General features: G+C 40.2%; 1 protein-coding gene across 3 annotated transcripts in view; it reads left to right on the top strand.

The window, feature by feature from the left end:
- MAG (myelin associated glycoprotein) overlaps positions 1-13,437 on the top strand; it is an 81,277-nt gene extending 67,840 nt beyond the window's left edge. For 2 of the 3 annotated variants that reach the window (XM_075840399.1, XM_075840400.1), the window contains exons 9-11: positions 1,656-1,752; positions 2,630-2,723; positions 8,723-13,437. In XM_075840399.1, coding sequence (XP_075696514.1) covers positions 1,656-1,752; positions 2,630-2,723; positions 8,723-8,887 — 356 coding nt within the window. In that variant the 3' untranslated portion in view covers positions 8,888-13,437. Of the gene's footprint in view, positions 1-1,655; positions 1,753-2,629; positions 2,724-4,162; positions 4,204-8,722 lie in introns of all 3 variants that reach the window. The other variant, XM_075840401.1, reaches the window with a different exon arrangement.
- Positions 13,438-17,964: the final 4,527 nt, after the last annotated feature.

The following is a 17,964-nucleotide window of genomic DNA, read 5'->3' as shown; positions in this document are numbered from 1 at the left end:
CCCAAATGGGAGTCCCCTCGACTGTCGGATTGGGTCGCCCTCCGCCGCCGTTTCCAGTTGGTGAATCAGTGTAGAGTTCCGTAAACAGCTGAGTTCACTTTGCTCCACTGTTTCCATAACTCCCATACAAGTGAATTGTAGTTACGGAAAAAAATGTAGCTTGCAGAACTCGGATGTTTTCTTAACGCCAAGTCACTTCTATGGGAGTTACGTAAACAGCACAACACAGCGAGCTCGGCTGTTTCCGGAAATCCTTGCCACCTCGGAACTAATTCTCTGTGTGGATGCGGAGGCCAGCGGCCATCTTACTAGGCGGAATAGGGACGGGGGAACCCTTTTCAGGAGATAGGTGCAGGTCTTTTAGACATTTTTGGCATATCCTGTGGATATTTCACGACAAGAAATGTTCCTATTAGGCCCTGTTCACACTGTTTTTTTTTTTTACATGTTTTTTGAAAACGCCGCAAAAAACGGACAAAAATGCCTCCCATTGATTTCACTGGGAGGCGGAGGCGTTTTTTTCCCGCGAGCGGAAAAACCATCTCGTGGGAAAAAGAAGCCACATGCCCTATCTTCGGGCGTTTACGTCTCTGACCTCCCAATGACATCAATGGGAGGCAGAGAAAGCGTTTTTTTGCTGCGTTTTTGCCCACGGCGCTCAATGGCCGTGGGCAAAAAACGCAGCGAAAACGCGGCAAACGGCGTGCAGGCAGATCAAAATCTGCCTGCAAAAAAACTCAGTGTGAACAGGGCCTTAGACTTTCTCCACAGGTCTCTTGGAGTCTGCATGTTCCTGAGTGACATTGTTAGGTTATCAATAAAGCTTGTGTTAAAAATCAACAACAATAACAGAGGAGACTAAGGGGCAAATATAGAAAAACTGCTGCAAAGGAAAAGTGGAGTAGTTGCCCATGGCAACCAATCAGGTTGCTGCTTTCATTTTCCAAGGGGCCTTTGATAAAATGAGGGGTGGAATTTGATTGGTTGCTATGAACAACTACTCTGCATCTTCTCAGCTTGTCATTTTTTTTTAAGCTAACTTTATTGAAAAAATAACAATATCATTTAAAAACAAACAGCTTTATAGAAACAGCAAAAATATAGAATATAGAAGCAGTTATTGCAGCAACCAATGGAATCAGCATAATTATGGCCACTTTTGAAGGGATGATAAGAGATAAAAAAAAAACAACATGGATGTTTTCTTCCAAAAACTGTGTCACTCTTGCTGACCTGCAATACCACACACAGCCTATGGACAAGGGTGGCGCTGTTTATGAAAGAAAGCATCCATGTTTTTCTTATCTCTTACCACCTCTTTAAAACCTTGTCACTCTCACCCAGCTTTCTCAGAGTCCAGAATGATAAACCTGCTCTTTCATTACTGAATAGCTAGGAACATTAGCCATTCAATAATCTGGCTAGGTGATAACAACCACATTATTGATTTCCCAGCTTTTCCAGAAATGGACAGAACAAGATCCTATATTTAACAGGGATTCCTAAATTTTAAGGGGGGAAATCTTTACGTCTATTCAGGACAGGTGACCCTTTTCCCAATCGGATAACATGCGTAGGATTGAGCGGAGCAGCCATATTATTTTTTTAGTTTTTCACAATAATTTAATATCTATCTTTCTCATTTTTCTTCACAGACAATTTAATTTGGGCCAAGATCGGACCCGTTGGAGCTGTGGTGGCTTTCGTCATCATTGTTGCGTTCGGTGGCTACATGATTAAAACCAGAGAAAAGTAAGGAACATTTTGCGTCTCTGAGCCAAATATTATTAATATAAGTCGCTCAGAGCCCGTTGGATAAATTTTGCTTTCTACATTAAACCCAAAAACATGATAATAAAGTGTAACAAGTACCCATGGGGCCCAATCTTGAGTAGCGGGTCGTTGCAAAAATTAGAGTGGTCTTTTTTAGGGATCGTGTCTTATATAAAAGGGCTAAGTATATTCAGACCCCCTAAATTAATATTAGACCCCGGATCAGACCCCTATATTAATTTCAGACTCCATATGTTTTATATATTCAAACCCCAGACCAGACTTTATACTTACCCTCTTCGCTCCTGGCTCTTGTTCAGCTCCGGGCACCGTTGCACTGCGTTATGACGCCATCTACCATCAGGACATTGTTACCCACCGCCGCACACTGCGCCCTTACGCTGGGCGGCGTCAGGTCCTTACGTTGAGCGGCGCCCAGAGCTGGAAACAAGGAGAGTAAGTATACAGGCCGCTATCCATTGGATTAATCCAACAGATAATGGGCGATTTTACACATTTTTTGGATGCTGCCACCAGGTAAAAACGATATATCACAGGGCGACCCGTTGAGGGAAGCTAAAAATTGGGCAAAACTGGGAGCGTGTACATGTCTGCAACTGGGGGAGCGGTCTTTGTTACTTACATCAATCCACACTGCAATGTACGAATATTGAACGGGATCTATAGGAAATTGATATGGCGCTGTTATATACCTGTGTGAACAGGCCCTTAAAAAGGGAACTACCAGAAGAAAGTTTTTTTTTTTTCATTTTGACATCATTTTTTTAATACAGACAGATATTTTTTTTATTGGTGGGGTTCTGATTCATTTTTCATATTTAACTTTGTGTCCCAGGAAGAATGTAACAGAAAGTTCCAGCTTCATCCAGACAGAGACCTCGCCGTCATACAGTGGAGATGCCTCGAAGAAAAATTTAGGAAAGATAGAAGTAAGACAAGATTCTATAAATTCTATAGTATTTTTGTTTTTTTAATTAAATAAAACAGATTTTTGATAATTAACCTTTTGTACACCATTGTGGGTGCAGTGATACCCATAACTCTTGTCAACAAATTCCAAAAGCTGGGACCTTCACCAATGCCATGAACTGGGAACCCCTAAATGCTGGACCGATTAGAGGTGAAGGGGTACGGCCCAGCTCTTACAGAACAGGTAAAGTGTATTAAACGTTCGACAAACTTCTGACATGTCATAGTGACATGTCAGAAGCTTGGATTGGTGGGGGTCCGAGCACTGAGACCCCCACCAATCGCTAGAACGAAGCAGCTGAAGGTCTCGTGTGAGCACTCAGCCACTTAGTTTCTGTTCGGCTTTTTCCGGAAAGCCGATGTATCGGAGTACAGGCTCATAGACTTTGTATTGAGTCCGTACTCCGATACATTTATTTCCGGAAAAGCCGAACAGACACGAAGCGGCTGAGCTCTCACACGAGAACTTCAGCCGCTTTGTTCTAGCGATTGGTCTCAGTGCTCGGACCCCCACCAATCCAAGCTTCTGACATGTCACTATGACATGTCAGAAGTTTGTCGAACGTTTAGCTACACTTTTTAACGCTGTATCTTCTCACATGTGCAAAAGTTTTGGACCCTCACTGATGTCCTGGATATAATGGTCTGGGCTCTGTTTTCAAGGCGGGACCCATTTAGGCTCTAATTTGCCCCCTATTTTGTTTAGATGCAGCAAAATCTAATAGTAAGGCTGGATTCACACGAGCACATTACGTCCGTAATGGACGGACGTATTTCGGCCGCAAGTCCCAGACCGAACACCGTGCAGGGAGCCGGGTTCCTAGCATCATAGTTATGTACGATGCTAGGAGTCCCTGCCTCTCCGTGGAACTACTGTCCCGTACTGAAAACATGATTACATTACGGGACAGTTGTCCTGCAGCGAGGCAGGGACTCCTAGCGTCGTACATAACTATGATTGCTAGGAACCCGGCTCCCTGCACTGTGTTCGGTCCGGGACTTGCGGCCGAAATACATCCGTCCATTACGGACGTAATGTGCTCGTGTGAATCCAGCCTAATATGCAAGGGATGTGCGTAACAGAGCTGACTGGGTACAGTATCTTCATTCAGGGCATTAGTTAGGATTACACATCCTAAAACCTCACCAATGGCGTGTCTGATTGAAATCTAATATAATGTGTGACGCAAATGGAACGACTAATGTAGCAGTGCCGGTGACCCTAGAATAGTTTCAAAATGTTTGTGGTCGCAACTTTTTGAAACAGGATCGGTCATGTTCTTTTGTAGTTCTGAAAAAAAAAATCATATACCATTGACTAATATGCTGATCCACCATGTATAATTAACTAATATCATGAACCGCCATGTAACATTCACTAATATACCTTCTCCAACAGTCAGGAGAGATCTGTTCGGTGGAGATAAAATGATCCAAAAGGTACGTACTTTGTTGTATACATTTTTGTGTGTTATCGATGAGCTAGGGAAGCAATAATCAGAAATGGAAATAGACCATACAATTTAATATCAAGGTTTTACATAGGGAAGATGTGGCCTACCCCCTGATGAAGTCACCACTCCATCTGTCCAGGAGGGCCAAGACTTGTTGGCCCTCATCTAGCTGTGACTTGTAGAAGAGATGAGAGTCTCTGACCCTTTTGTTTCCTAAAGTTGTGGTGCATGTATAGGAAGCCCTACTCAGGTTCCCACTGCCCTTGTAGGGGAGAGATGGGGCCAACCTGATGGGCTACCCCTCTTTATTGGCCCCATTGGAGGCACATGGACGGGCTCTATGGTATGTATGCCCTTACATAATATCCCATAAAGCCTTTATAAACCATACTTGCCAGTAGTGCATATTTTTTGGGGACTAATAAAAAAACAATTAGATAAAATAGATACTAAATTAACCCTTAAAGTAAAATTCTGATATTCTGGAATTCTTGAGACCATTAAATAGTCAGATTCTAAAAAAAATATATATTATTTTTCCTGGTCCTCTCAGTGGCTTCACTTTCCCAGCTATATTTGCTCAATAAGAGATTAGACCTCATGTCCACGACTGTAATGGTTTTTACTGTCCGCAAATACGGATGTACATCCCTAGTCGTCCGCAATTGCAGAAGCGCCCATAGACTTCTGCGGACAAGGATAGGACATGTTCTATATTTTGCAAATAATTGATAAGACCCAGACACACGTACGTAAGTATACGCAAAGGTGTCCGTGTCCAAGAGAAATTAATGGGTCCGCAATTTCATCCGTAATTACGAATTTCCGAATTCCGTAATTACGGATGAAAACTACGCTCGTGTGCATGGGGTCTTAGTAAGAATTATAGACAAAAAAAATAAAAATTTAAAATATTTAAAAAAAAAATAAAGTTCCGCTTCTGATTGCTTCTCTACTTATCAATATTTGACATCAGTTTGTTCAACTGAAATAAAATTGTCCAGTGTGTTTTGGGTTCTAAAATTTTTTAATCTTGTATTGAATTTATGTGTAAATAGTTTGTTGTTGTCTCTTTTATGTATTTTAATAATTTTGTTTTCTAATATACTGTGGATATAAAAAGTCTACACACCCCTGTTACTATGCCAGGTTTTTATCATGTTACAAAATCAGTCCAAGATGAATCATTTCAGAACTTTTTCCACCTTTAGGGCATGACCAGACGTGGTGGAATTGCTCTGGACAGTCCGCAGCGGAAATCCGCAGCATACACGTTTCTCCTTTGCTTTCCACAGCTTTTTCGTTAGGTTCGTTTACACGTTGCAGACAATTCCGCTGCGGAGCATAGGCTGCGGTGCGGAATTTGGTGTCCGCAGCATACAATGGTTGTTGCGGACGTGTCGCGGACTGGTTGCGGACTCATTGCGCAATTTCTCCATTGACTTCAATAGAGAGTCAAAATTCCGCAATGAAGTCCGCAGCTGTCATGCACATGTTATGTGTGCTGCGGAGCGTATTGGTTTTACTAACATGACATTTCTTCATTCTGTCTGGACCTATGTATTTCTAGGTCTACAGCCAGACTGAGGAAGTCAATGGGGCTCCCGTAATTACGGGAGTGTTGCTAGGCGACGTCAGTAAATAGTCACTGTACAAGGTGCTGAAAGAGTTAAGAGATCGGCAGTAACTGTTTCAGCACCCTGGACAGTGACTTCCGATCACGTCCATCAACCTGTAAAAAAAATAGAAGTTCCTACTTACCCAGAACTCCCTGCTTCTTCCTCCAGTCCGGCTTCCCAGGATGACGTTTCAGTCCAAGTGACGGCTGCAGCCAATCACAGGCCAATCACAGGCTGCAGCCAATCACAGGCCAATCACAGGCTGCAGCCAATCACAGGCCAATCACAGGCTGCAGCCAATCACAGGCCAATCACAGGCTGCAGCCAATCACAGGCCAATCACAGGCTGCAGCCAATCACAGGCCAATCACAGGCTGCAGCCAATCACAGGCTGCAGCCAATCACAGGCTGCAGCTCTCACATGGACTGCCACGTCATCCAGGGAGGTCGGGCTGGATGCTGAAAGAGGGACGCGTCACCAAGACAACGGCCGGTAAGTATGAAATTCTTTTACTTTCACTAGGGAAAGTGCTGTCCCTTCTCTCTATCCTGCACTGATAGAGAGAAGGGAAGTACTTTCACCTCAATACGCAACGGCAAGTCCGCATCAATTTAATGCCCATTTTAGGCAAAGCCGCAACAAAATCTGCAACACAGATTCTTCGGTGCGGCATTGATGCGGACAGTGGCGGAAGAAATATGCCACATCTGGGCATACCCTTAATCTCACCCATAATCTGTACAATTGTATTGAAAAACAAACTGAAATCTTTTAGGGTGGAAAAATAAAAATAAAGAACAAAAATAATGTGGTTGCATAAATCTGCACACCCTTAAACTAATACTTTGTTGAATTACCCTTTGACTTTATGAAGCATTCAGTCTTTTTGGGTAGAAGTCTATCAGCGTGGCACATCAGAACTTGGCAAATGTTGGCCACTCTTCCTTGCAAAAGCTCCAAATCTGTCAGATTGCGGGGGCATCTCCTGTGTACAGCCCTCATCAGGTCACCCCACAGATTCTCAATGGGATTCAGGTCTGGGCTCTGGCTGGGCCATTCCAAAACTTTGATCTTCTTCTGGTGAAGCCTCTTTTGTTGCTTTGGGTCGTTGTGCTGAAAGGTGAAATTCATCTTCAGCTTCCGCTTTTTAGCAGAGGCCTGAGGGTTTTGTGCCAAAATTGCCTGATATTTGGAACTCGTCATAATTCCCTTCACCTTGACTAAAGCCCCAGTTCCAGCTGCAGAAAAACAGCCCCAAAGCATAATGCTGCCTCCACCATGCTCCATAATGCTGCCTCCGCCATGCTCCATAATGCTGCCTCCGCCATGCTCCATAATGCTGCCTCCGCCATGCTCCATAATGCTGCCTCCACCATGCACCATAATGCTGCCTCCACCGTGCTCCATAATGCTGCCTCCACCATGCTCCATAATGCTGCCTCCGCCATGCTCCATAATGCTGCCTCCGCCATGCTCCATAATGCTGCCTCCACCATGTTCCATAATGCTGCCTCCACCATGCTCCATAATGCTGCCTCCACCATGCTCCATAATACTGCCTCGTCCATGCTACATATTGCTGCCTCCACCATGCTTCACTGTGGGTATGGGGTTCTTTTGGTGATGTGCAGTGTTGGCTTTGCGCCAGACATACCTTTTGGAATTATGGCCAAAAAGTTCAACCTTGGACTTGATGTAGGTCTTTGCAAAACATAGTCGGGCTTGGATGTTTTTCTTTTTAGAAAAGGCTTCCGTCTTGCCATCTTATCCTACAGCCCAGACATATGAAGAATATGGGAGATTGTTGTCACATGCACTACACAACTAGTACCTGCCAGAAAGCCCTGCAGCTCCTTTAATGTTGCTGTAGGCCTCTTGGTAGCCTCCCGGACCAATTTTTGTCTTGTCATCAAGTTTTGAGGGACGTCCAGTTCTTGGTAATGTCCCTATTGTGCCAAATGTAATCTACTTCTTGATGACCGTCTTCACTTTGTTCCATGGTATATCTAATGCCTTGGAAATTCTTTGATACCCTTCTCCTGACTGATGCCTTTCAACAATCAGATCCCTTTGATGTGTTGTAAACTCTTTACGGACCATGGCTTTTGCTGTCACATGCCGCAAAGAAAATGTCAGTAAAATCCTAATAGAACAGCTGAACTTTATATGGGGTTATTCAAAATCACTATAAATAAGGGCAGATGTGTACTGACTACTATTTAACATGAGTTTAAGTGTGATTGGCTAATTCGGAACACAACCACATCCCCAATTATAAGAGGGTGTTCACACTTATGCAACCGCATTATTGTAGTTTTGTTATTTTTATTTTTCCCCTCTAAAATGATTTCAGTTTGTTTTTCAATGGAATTGTACAGATTATGGGTGACATTAAAGGTGGAAAAAGTTCTGAAATTATTCATCTTGTATTGATCTTGTAGCATGACGAAAACCTGTCATTTTAACAGGGGTGTGTAGACTTTTTATATCCACTGTATTTATAATATTTTATAATAGTTTATAATTGTGTTTTTGCTAAATTGAATCAGTCAAAATATGTTCGATAAGTTATGTGTAATTTATATGTGTGTGTTAAAAAGTTATTCCCATCTTCAGGATATGCCATAAATGCTTTATAGATGCGGGTCCCTTTAAGTCTACGGGCATGGAAAGATCAAAAATTAAGTAGAGTCCAATCCTGGACCATCAACAGAATTTGCCTCCCCTTTACTGTAACCCGGTGGCATATCATCTTTGGGACAGTCCCTGATGATCTAGTGGCATAGTGCTGAAAGGATAGCCTTGTTTTCCTATAGCATTTTAACCACACATTACATTACTTCCAATGCCTAATTTACAATAATATCTTTTTATTTTGCTCCTAGAGCCAATTTCTCAGTATTTCGGAAAGACTCCTATTGAATAAGAGGCAGAAAACACCAATTGTGGACTCTGAATATGCAAATATTGACTTTACAAAGAAGAGTGTAACGGATATCTATACCTCCCCTGAGGAGCTTACTGAATACGCAGAAATCCGGGTGAAATGACGCCCACTTATCTAACAGCGCAAACACAACTGACCCAATGTCTGGCCACCATCATTCAAAAAAAAGGAAAAAAATATTTACATATATTTCCCCTGGGGCAAAATTCAAGGCATATTCATAGCAGTTCTCTAGATACATATTATTTAAAGCATATCCGTCCTTATAAAATTATTGCATAAATTAGAACATGTGATCATATGAAACTTTGTTATATATCTTATATAGGGGAAAGTGACAACTTACCTCCCAGTAGCCTGTAATTCCTCTCTCCATGCCTGCTGATTCTGTGTAAATTTTCACAACCTCCTCAGTCACCGAAAAAAATCCATCTAGTGTAAAACTGTAAATATTTGACAGGGGAGGAGGGGGATGCAGCTGCTGCTTCTTACTCAGTGTTTCAGTGAAGCAGCATGAAGAGATAAGGGAAGGGCCAGCAGGGAGAGAAATCGGATTGGCTCAGAGCACACAACACAGCTCTGACATCACACCAGGAAGAGCCCGCCCACTCAGGAAGCATGGAGAGAGAAAAATGTGCATTTACATCGATCAAATACACTCATCAGCTTCAGTTGGGGGTGGAGCTTATCCAAAAGGGATGGGCTTGTCTGATCTTCTTTTCCAAAACCTCCTGTTCCACATGTATTAGTGCTGGAGGGTGGAGTTAGGGAGGGGGATCATTGCGGATAGAATAGGGGAGAAACCATAGTCCCATCTCTTTTCACCTCCGCTTCAAACGCAGTAACGCTGGAGGGGGGAGCATTTCCTATTATTTTAGTGTCCCTTTAAAATAATTTCTAAATATTTGGATTTAACAATTGGACAAGTTAGAATTCCTAATATACGAGTGTTACACCAAATACAACTTATGTGACTTTAAAAGGGCTGGATTAAAGATGGCGACTCTGTACTGTAGCAATAAGCCTGAAAATATCACCCCCCCCCCCCCATATTTGTTGATAGTTTGGCTGGATAGACTCTCGGATGGAATGGCTTCAGGCAATGGTGCCAGTTGTGTCAGAGGGAGTGGGTGAGCATCAAGCTATCTTATGGTTTTATGGTTTCATCTCCTTACCCACAATCCTTTGTGCTGTTAGTCATGGAAGCAAAAGCTGACAAGTTCCTTTGTGTCTACGTCGCATTTACGTTGCTGGATCAGATAAACCTGACGATACTGAGTCCAAAACTTTGTGAATTATTATTTATGGCTCCATTCCATCAAACATCTTCTCAGAAGCCGGAGTACCTAGGCGGACTCGCTATGTGTTTAACGTGCAATCTATGCCAGAGGTTTTCGAGTCAAATTCTATAACCTGAGCAGCAAAAATTCCCCTAATTTCCACCCATATTTCCCTACTATTCAGTTTAACCATATAGGGGGCGCTGTTCTCTTGCCTAGTCTATTTATTTTAAGCTTTACTCTCTAATTTATCAAGAGATGGACGCTCCCGGATCTCCGAATTAATAGTAAAATGCTGTAAATGGCCGTTCCCTGCGCAAAGTTGCATAATCTTAATGAAAAACTTTTTTTTGTAATCGATCCATCTAATAAAACTCTAATCATTTCTGTGCTTTAAGTGGTTGAGTTACTTCTAAAAACTTATACAGTAACAGGAATTTGTCAAAATGATCTTTATTACCCCATCCATTCAACCTTGAAAGCATCACTTCTATAAAATTATTTCTATATATAACACAGGGTCCCGTAAATCTTCAATGAAAGTGTCCTGTTTTATAACTTTTACTATGTGATAAGTTTTAGGGCTCCTCTTGCAGATACAATTTTGAGTTTTGTCATGACAAAAATCTTTTTGTAATTCACAATACTTTTTTTTGAACGTGCACTACCCTTTTCTACCACTATGCCAGAGACAACAGTTTTCCATAGAAATCAATGGTACAGTGCCACTCAGCTATGTTTTCTTATAAATGCAAAATATTGATCTTAGAGATATCGTAACTCTGAACTGCATCTTCCCACAAAATTGTCAGGACCCATATCTTAATCAGCAATGAGATCTTCACAGAATACTTATTTGTACAACTTAGAAGCCAACACTCCTTTAAATGCCAGATGATACAATGTTCTACCAGGCATTGTTCGGCAATGATTTACACCCTGACACAATACCACAATACCACTTTTCTGTGTACGCTGGTGCTGTACTTACACAATTAATATTATGTTATTACAGGGAGATATACATGTTACAGACACCTCAGCTATATCTCACCTTTATGGGATATTTATTTCTTACTAACAGAAGTTTATAAGCAGAACTTAATCGTCTATACTTTCTAAACATTACAAGCAAAACTGATGCATTGTGTTATGCCTAGTGTAGTACCTAAGGGGCGGAGCATGACAGATTTATAAAATACCAATCCCTGTGTCATGCCCCACCCACTTGGACCCTCTGCTAGACATACATTACCCAGATATGGGAGATTGGCAAGGAGAAGATGGCATTCCTAACCTCATCTGCTGTGAAGCAATCTATGACATTTCATGTAACCAACTACAGAGCTGATGAGAGAGAAAGCCACTCTTTGCAGTGGCTCTCCATTCTAATAAAGGGGTCCTAAACAGAGCCCCCTCCCAATAAATCCAAATACCTTAAAAAGAACATATAGACAGTTGTTGTAGCGAGAAGACATTCCCTTTAACTTTCTGTGCCCTCTCATTAAGGTGAAGCTGGCAGATCCTCCTGCTCTCCCTGCAGCAGTCTGTATCAATCTTCACAGAGCATCCTCTCTACCACTTTGCTTTCCATTTTCACTGTAAGCTCTACTATGTACAACCTATTAAGAGTCCAGAGGTGCTGTATATCAAGGAGAGCTCCCAGGGTGTAGGGAACCCTAAGAAATAGAGAGGACGCTCTATGAAGATGTACACAGACGGCAGCAGGGAGAGCAGGAGGATCTGTCAGCTTTATCTAAATAACAGTGCACAGAAAGTTAAAGTTACTATTCCCCAGAAGGGAACATTTGCCTTCTGGTTAATGTTATCTGTAACAGGAGGTACAGAGAATCTTCACTTGTTATTTTTAAGTGCAACATTCTGTACAGAATAGGTTCTGAATATATCATTATAGCGGCTGAAACTCCATTTTTCTCCACTGCATAGTCATAGAGTTACATGATAAAATTATAGCAGCCTGCAGTCACCACTAGAGGGAGCTGAGGAGCTTATTGCATACAACTTTTATATTGAATTCCATAATAAAACAATGTAGAAGCTCCCAAGCTCCCCGTAGTGGTGGCTTAATTGTGTAAATTTAGAACAATACAGGGGATTTGGAGCTCTTTATCAGAAAAATCGAGCTCCAAACACTATGAAGAAATTAATCAGCACAGAATTTTGGACCTATTAAAAAAATTGGACCTAAAAAAATAAAACAAAATGGTGTTAAAGGGGGGTCATTCACTTTGAGGTTCCGCTGTCCATAGACTATATTATTATTTCTCACATTGATGATTGGATGACGTGCACGCTCTTTGATAGACTTGGCGCATCTTGGCAGATGTTAGACCCCTTTCCCTTCTTTACACCACCTATTGGGTGCTATACATTAGACCAGTATTCTGCACCATAAAACTGGCGCATACAAGTGTTAAATCTGGTGCATTTCCTTGTCAAATCCACCGCCATATTCTAAGTATCGGACCGGACATGAAGAACATGTCCCAAATCCAGGTTCTTTCTGGCGCACGCATTAATAAATTTGGCCAACAATATATGCGCCAAAAAATAGGCGCACAAAAGGCCAGACCTGAGGTGCAATGCCAATAATAAACCTCCCCCTCTCAGGTTTAGTTCTGCTAATTTATAATGTAGACGTCTTCATCTGACCACTTTATTAATGGCACTGTGTAATATTTAATTTCCCCTGTGGTGGCGCTGCAGGGAAGTCAAACACTTACAACTTGGTTTCCTCAAAGATTACAGATGATCGCTAGGGGTTTTTTCCGCACGGAGACAATGTGTGATCATAGCAGACGTAGCTACGAGTCATAATTTACATAACTAAGTGAGGTTAAATCTGTCTTTCTGCAGAAGGCCTCGCCCCTCCTGTTAAATCCCGCCCACTTTTCATGCCACTTTGACAAGTGGCAAGAGATGTGAAAATTATAGTGCAAATATGGCGACTTTTCTATGCCATAAAAGTGGCGTAGAGCCTTTAATAAATTCCACCCAATGCATTTGTCTTATATTGCAGTTACAAGTGAAAAAAAATCTATCTCGTGTGTGCCGCCATTGAACGAACATAGAAGGATCACAGATCAGACGCAATACAAGAGTGACCTCCTTTGAAAAGTATATGACTTGTGTCTGTGCACAGTAATCAGTTTCAGTCCGTAACTTGCAATTTTCCCACCCTACAAAGTCTGTAACCTACTGCTTGATGCATATTCCTGTAAACGACATAACTTGGTTATTATTGATATAGAGATGTCAAATGTTCATACAGAATAATAAAAATGTATATAATATAAAAGCAATTGTTCATGTTGGTGACCCTGGTGCATACAAATAAAGTTATAGAAACTGGTGTTTTTGTGATGCTCATTTCATTCATAGAAATGCCCATTCTTGTATATAGGGGCAGTATTATAGTAGTTATATTCTTGTATATAGGGGGCAGTATTATAGTAGTCATATTCTTGTATATAGGGGACAGTATTATAGTAGTTATATTCTTGTATATAGTGGCAGTATTATAGTAGTTATATTCTTGTATAAAGGAGGCAGTATTATAGTAGTTATATTCTTGTATATAGGAGCAGTATTATAGTAGTTATATTCTTGTATATAGGAGCAGTATTATAGTAGTTATATTCTTCTATATAGGAGCAGAGATATAGTAGTTATATTCTTGTTTATAGGGGACAGTATTATAGTAGTTATAGTCTTGTATATAGGAGCAGTATTATAGTAGTTATATTCTTGTATATAGGGCAGTATTATAGTAGTTATATTCTTGTATATAGGAGGCAGTATTATAGTAGTTATATTCTTGTATATAGGAGCAGTATTATAGTAGTTATATTCTTGTATATAGGGGGCAGTATTATAGTAGTTATATTCTTGTATATAGGAGGCAGTATTATAGTAGTTATATTCTTGTATATAGGAGCAGTATTATAGTAGTTATATTCTTGTATATAGGGGCAGTATTATAGTAGTTATATTCTTGTATATAGGAGGTAGTATTTTAGTAGTTATATTCTTGTATATAGGGGGCAGTATTATAGTAGTAATATTCCTGTATATAGGGGCAGTGTTATAGTGGTTATATTCTTGTATATAGGAGCAGTATTATAGTAGTTATATTCTTGTATATAGGGAGCAGTATTATAGTAGTTATATTCTTGTATATAGGAGGCAGTATTATAGTAGTTATACTCTTGTATATAGGGGCAGTATTATAGTAGTTATATTCTTGTATATAGGGAGCAGTATTATAGTAAGTATATTCTTGTATATAGGGGCAGTATTATAGTAGTTATATTCTTGTATATAGGATCAGTATTAGGCTGGGTTCACACGTGGCGGAATTTCACTTAAATTCCGCTGCGGACACTCCGCAGCGTTAATCCGCAGCGGAGCCGTTTGTCCATTGACTTACACTTTAATTTAGCAGTGTTCGTTTAGACGAGGCGTAAAATTCCGCTGCGGAGCATAGGCTGCGGAGCGGAATTTGGTGTCCGCAGCATGCTCTGTCTGTTGCGGAGCAGTGGCGGACTCATGGCGGAATTTCTCTATTGACTTCAATGGAGATTCTAAGTTCCGCAATGAAGTCCGCAGCTGTCATGCACATGTTATGTGTGCTGCGGATCCGTCTTGCTTTTTTAACTTGACATTTCTTCATTCTGGCTGGACCTATGTATTTCTAGGTCTACAGCCAGACTGAGGAAGTCAATGGGGCTCCCGTAATGACGGGAGCGTTGCTAGGAGACGTCTGTAAATAGTCACTGTCCAGGGTGCTGAAAGAGTTAAGCGATCGGCAGTAACTGTTTCTGCACCCGGGACAGTGACTACCGATCCCAATATACAGCAACCTGTGAAAAAATAGAAGTTCATACTTACCGAGAACTCCCTGCTTCTGTCTCCAGTCCGGCCTCCCAGGATGACGTTTCAGTCTAAGTGACGGCTGCAGCCAATCACAGGCTAATAACAGGCTGCAGCGGTCACATGGACTGCCGCGTCATCCAGGGAGGTCGGGCTGGATGCCGAAGGAGGGACGCGTCACCAAGACAACGGGCGGTAAGTATGAATTTCTTTGACTTTCACAAGGGAAAGTGCTGTCCCTTCTCTCTATCCTGCACTGATAGGGAGAAGGGAAGTACTTTTACCGCAGTCCGCAGCAGCTAGTCCGCATCAATTTACTGCACATTTTGTGCAGATCCGCAGCAGAATCTGCAACGCAGATTCTGTGCGGCATTGATGCGGACAGTTGCGGAGGAAATCCGCCACGTGTGGTCATGCCCAAATAGTAGTTATATTCTTGTATATAGGAGCAATATTATAGTAGTTGTATTCTTGTATATAGGGAGCAGTATTATAGTAAGTATATTCTTGTATATAGGGGCAGTATTATAGTAGTTATATTCTTGTATATAGGGGCAGTATTATAGTAGTTATACTCTTGTATATAGGGGCAGTATTATAGTAGTTATATTCTTGTATATAGGGGCAGTATTATAGTAGTTATATTCTTGTATATAGGAGGTAGTATTATAGTAGTTATATTCTTGTATATAGGGGGCAGTATTATAGTAGTTATATTCTTGTATATAGGAGGCAGTATTATAGTAGTTATATTCTTGTATATAGGAGCAGTATTATAATAGTTATATTCTTGTATATAGGGGCAGTATTATAGTAGTTATATTCTTGTATATAGGAGGTAGTATTATAGTAGTTATATTCTTGTATATAGGGGGCAGTATTATAGTAGTAATATTCCTGTATATAGGGGCAGTGTTATAGTGGTTATATTCTTGTATATAGGAGCAGTATTATAGTAGTTATATTCTTGTATATAGGGAGCAGTATTATAGTAGTTATATTCTTGTATATAGGAGGCAGTATTATAGTAGTTATACTCTTGTATATAGGGGCAGTATTATAGTAGTTATATTCTTGTATATAGGGAGCAGTATTATAGTAAGTATATTCTTGTATATAGGGGCAGTATTATAGTAGTTATATTCTTGTATATAGGATCAGTATTATAGTAGTTATATTCTTGTATATAGGAGCAATATTATAGTAGTTGCATTCTTGTATATAGGGAGCAGTATTATAGTAAGTATATTCTTGTATATAGGGGCAGTATTATAGTAGTTATATTCTTGTATATAGGGGCAGTATTATAGTAGTTATACTCTTGTATATAGGGGCAGTATTATAGTAGTTATATTCTTGTATATAGGGGCAGTATTATAGTAGTAATATTCTTGTATATAGGGGGCAGTATTATAGTAGTTATATTCTTGTATATAGGGGCAGTATTATAGTAGTTATATTATTATATATAGGAGGCAGTATTATAGTAGTTATATTCTTGTATATAGGACGGTATTATAGTAGTTATATTCTTGTATATAGGAGTAGTATTATAGCAGTTATATTCTTGTATATAGGAGCAGTATTATAGTAGTTATATTCTTGTATACACGGGCAGTATTATAGTAGTTATATTCTTGTATATAGGAGCATTATTATAGTAGTTATATTCTTGTATATAGGGGGCAGTATTTCAGTAGTTATAATCTTGTATATAGGAGCAGTATTCTAGTAGTTATATTCCTGTATATAGGAGCAGTATTATAGTAGTTATATTCTTGTATATAGGGAGCAGTATTATAGTAGTTATATTCTTGTATATAGGAGCAGTATTATAGTAGTTATATTCTTGTATATAGGGAGCAGTATTATAGTAGTTATATTCTTGTATATAGGAGCAGTATTATAGTAGTTATATTCTTGTATATAGGGATCAGTATTATAGTAGTTATATTCTTGTATATAGGGGCAGTATTATAGTAGTTATATTCTTGTATATAGGGGCAGTATTATAGTAGTTATATTCTTGTATATAGGGAGCAGTATTATAGTAGTTATATTCTTGTATATAGGGGCAGATAATAGTTATATTCTTGTATATAGGGGCAGTATTATAGTAGTTATATTCTTGTATATAGGGACAGTATTATAGTAGTTATATTCTTGTTTATAGGGGACAGTATTATAGTAGTTATAGTCTTGTATATAGGAGCAGTGTTATAGTAGTTATATTCTTGTGTATCGGGGGCAGTATTATAGTAGTTATATTCTTGTATATAGGAGCAGTATTATAGTAGTTATATTCTTGTATATAGGGAGCAGTATTATAGTAGTTATATTCTTCTATATAGGAGCAGAGATATAGTAGTTATATTCTTGTTTATAGGGGACAGTATTATAGTAGTTAGGGTATGTTCACACGGCCTATTTACGGACGTAAATCGGGCGTTTTTGCCCCGAATTACGCCCGAAAATAGCGCCTCAATAGCGCTGACAAACATCTGCCCATTGAAAGCAATGGGCAGACGTTTGTCTGTTCACACGAGGCGTAAATTTACGCGCCGCTGTCAAATGACGGCGCGCAAATAGACGCCCGCGTCAAAGAAGTGACCTGTCACTTCTTTGGCCGTAATTGGAGCCGCTATTCATTGACTCCAATGAATAGCAGCGCTAATTACGGCCGTAATTGACGCGGCGTTCAAGCGCCTGCACATGCCGGTACGGCTGAAATTACGGGGATGTTTTCAGGCTGAAACATCCCCGTAATTTCAGCCGTTACGGACCCCCGCCGTGTGAACATACCCTTATAGTCTTGTATATAGGAGCAGTATTATAGTAGTTATATTCTTGTGTATCGGGGGCAGTATTATAGTAGTTATATTCTTGTATATAGGAGCAGTATTATAGTAGTTATATTCTTGTATATAGGGAGCAGTATTATAGTAGTTATATTCTTGTATATAGAGGCAGTATTATAGTAGTTATATTCTTGTATATAGGGGCAGTA

The sequence above is a fragment of the Rhinoderma darwinii genome, chromosome 10, assembly GCF_050947455.1.
Source record: "Rhinoderma darwinii isolate aRhiDar2 chromosome 10, aRhiDar2.hap1, whole genome shotgun sequence".
Lineage (NCBI taxonomy): Eukaryota > Metazoa > Chordata > Amphibia > Anura > Rhinodermatidae > Rhinoderma > Rhinoderma darwinii.
This window is presented reverse-complemented; position numbering and strand designations above follow the sequence as displayed.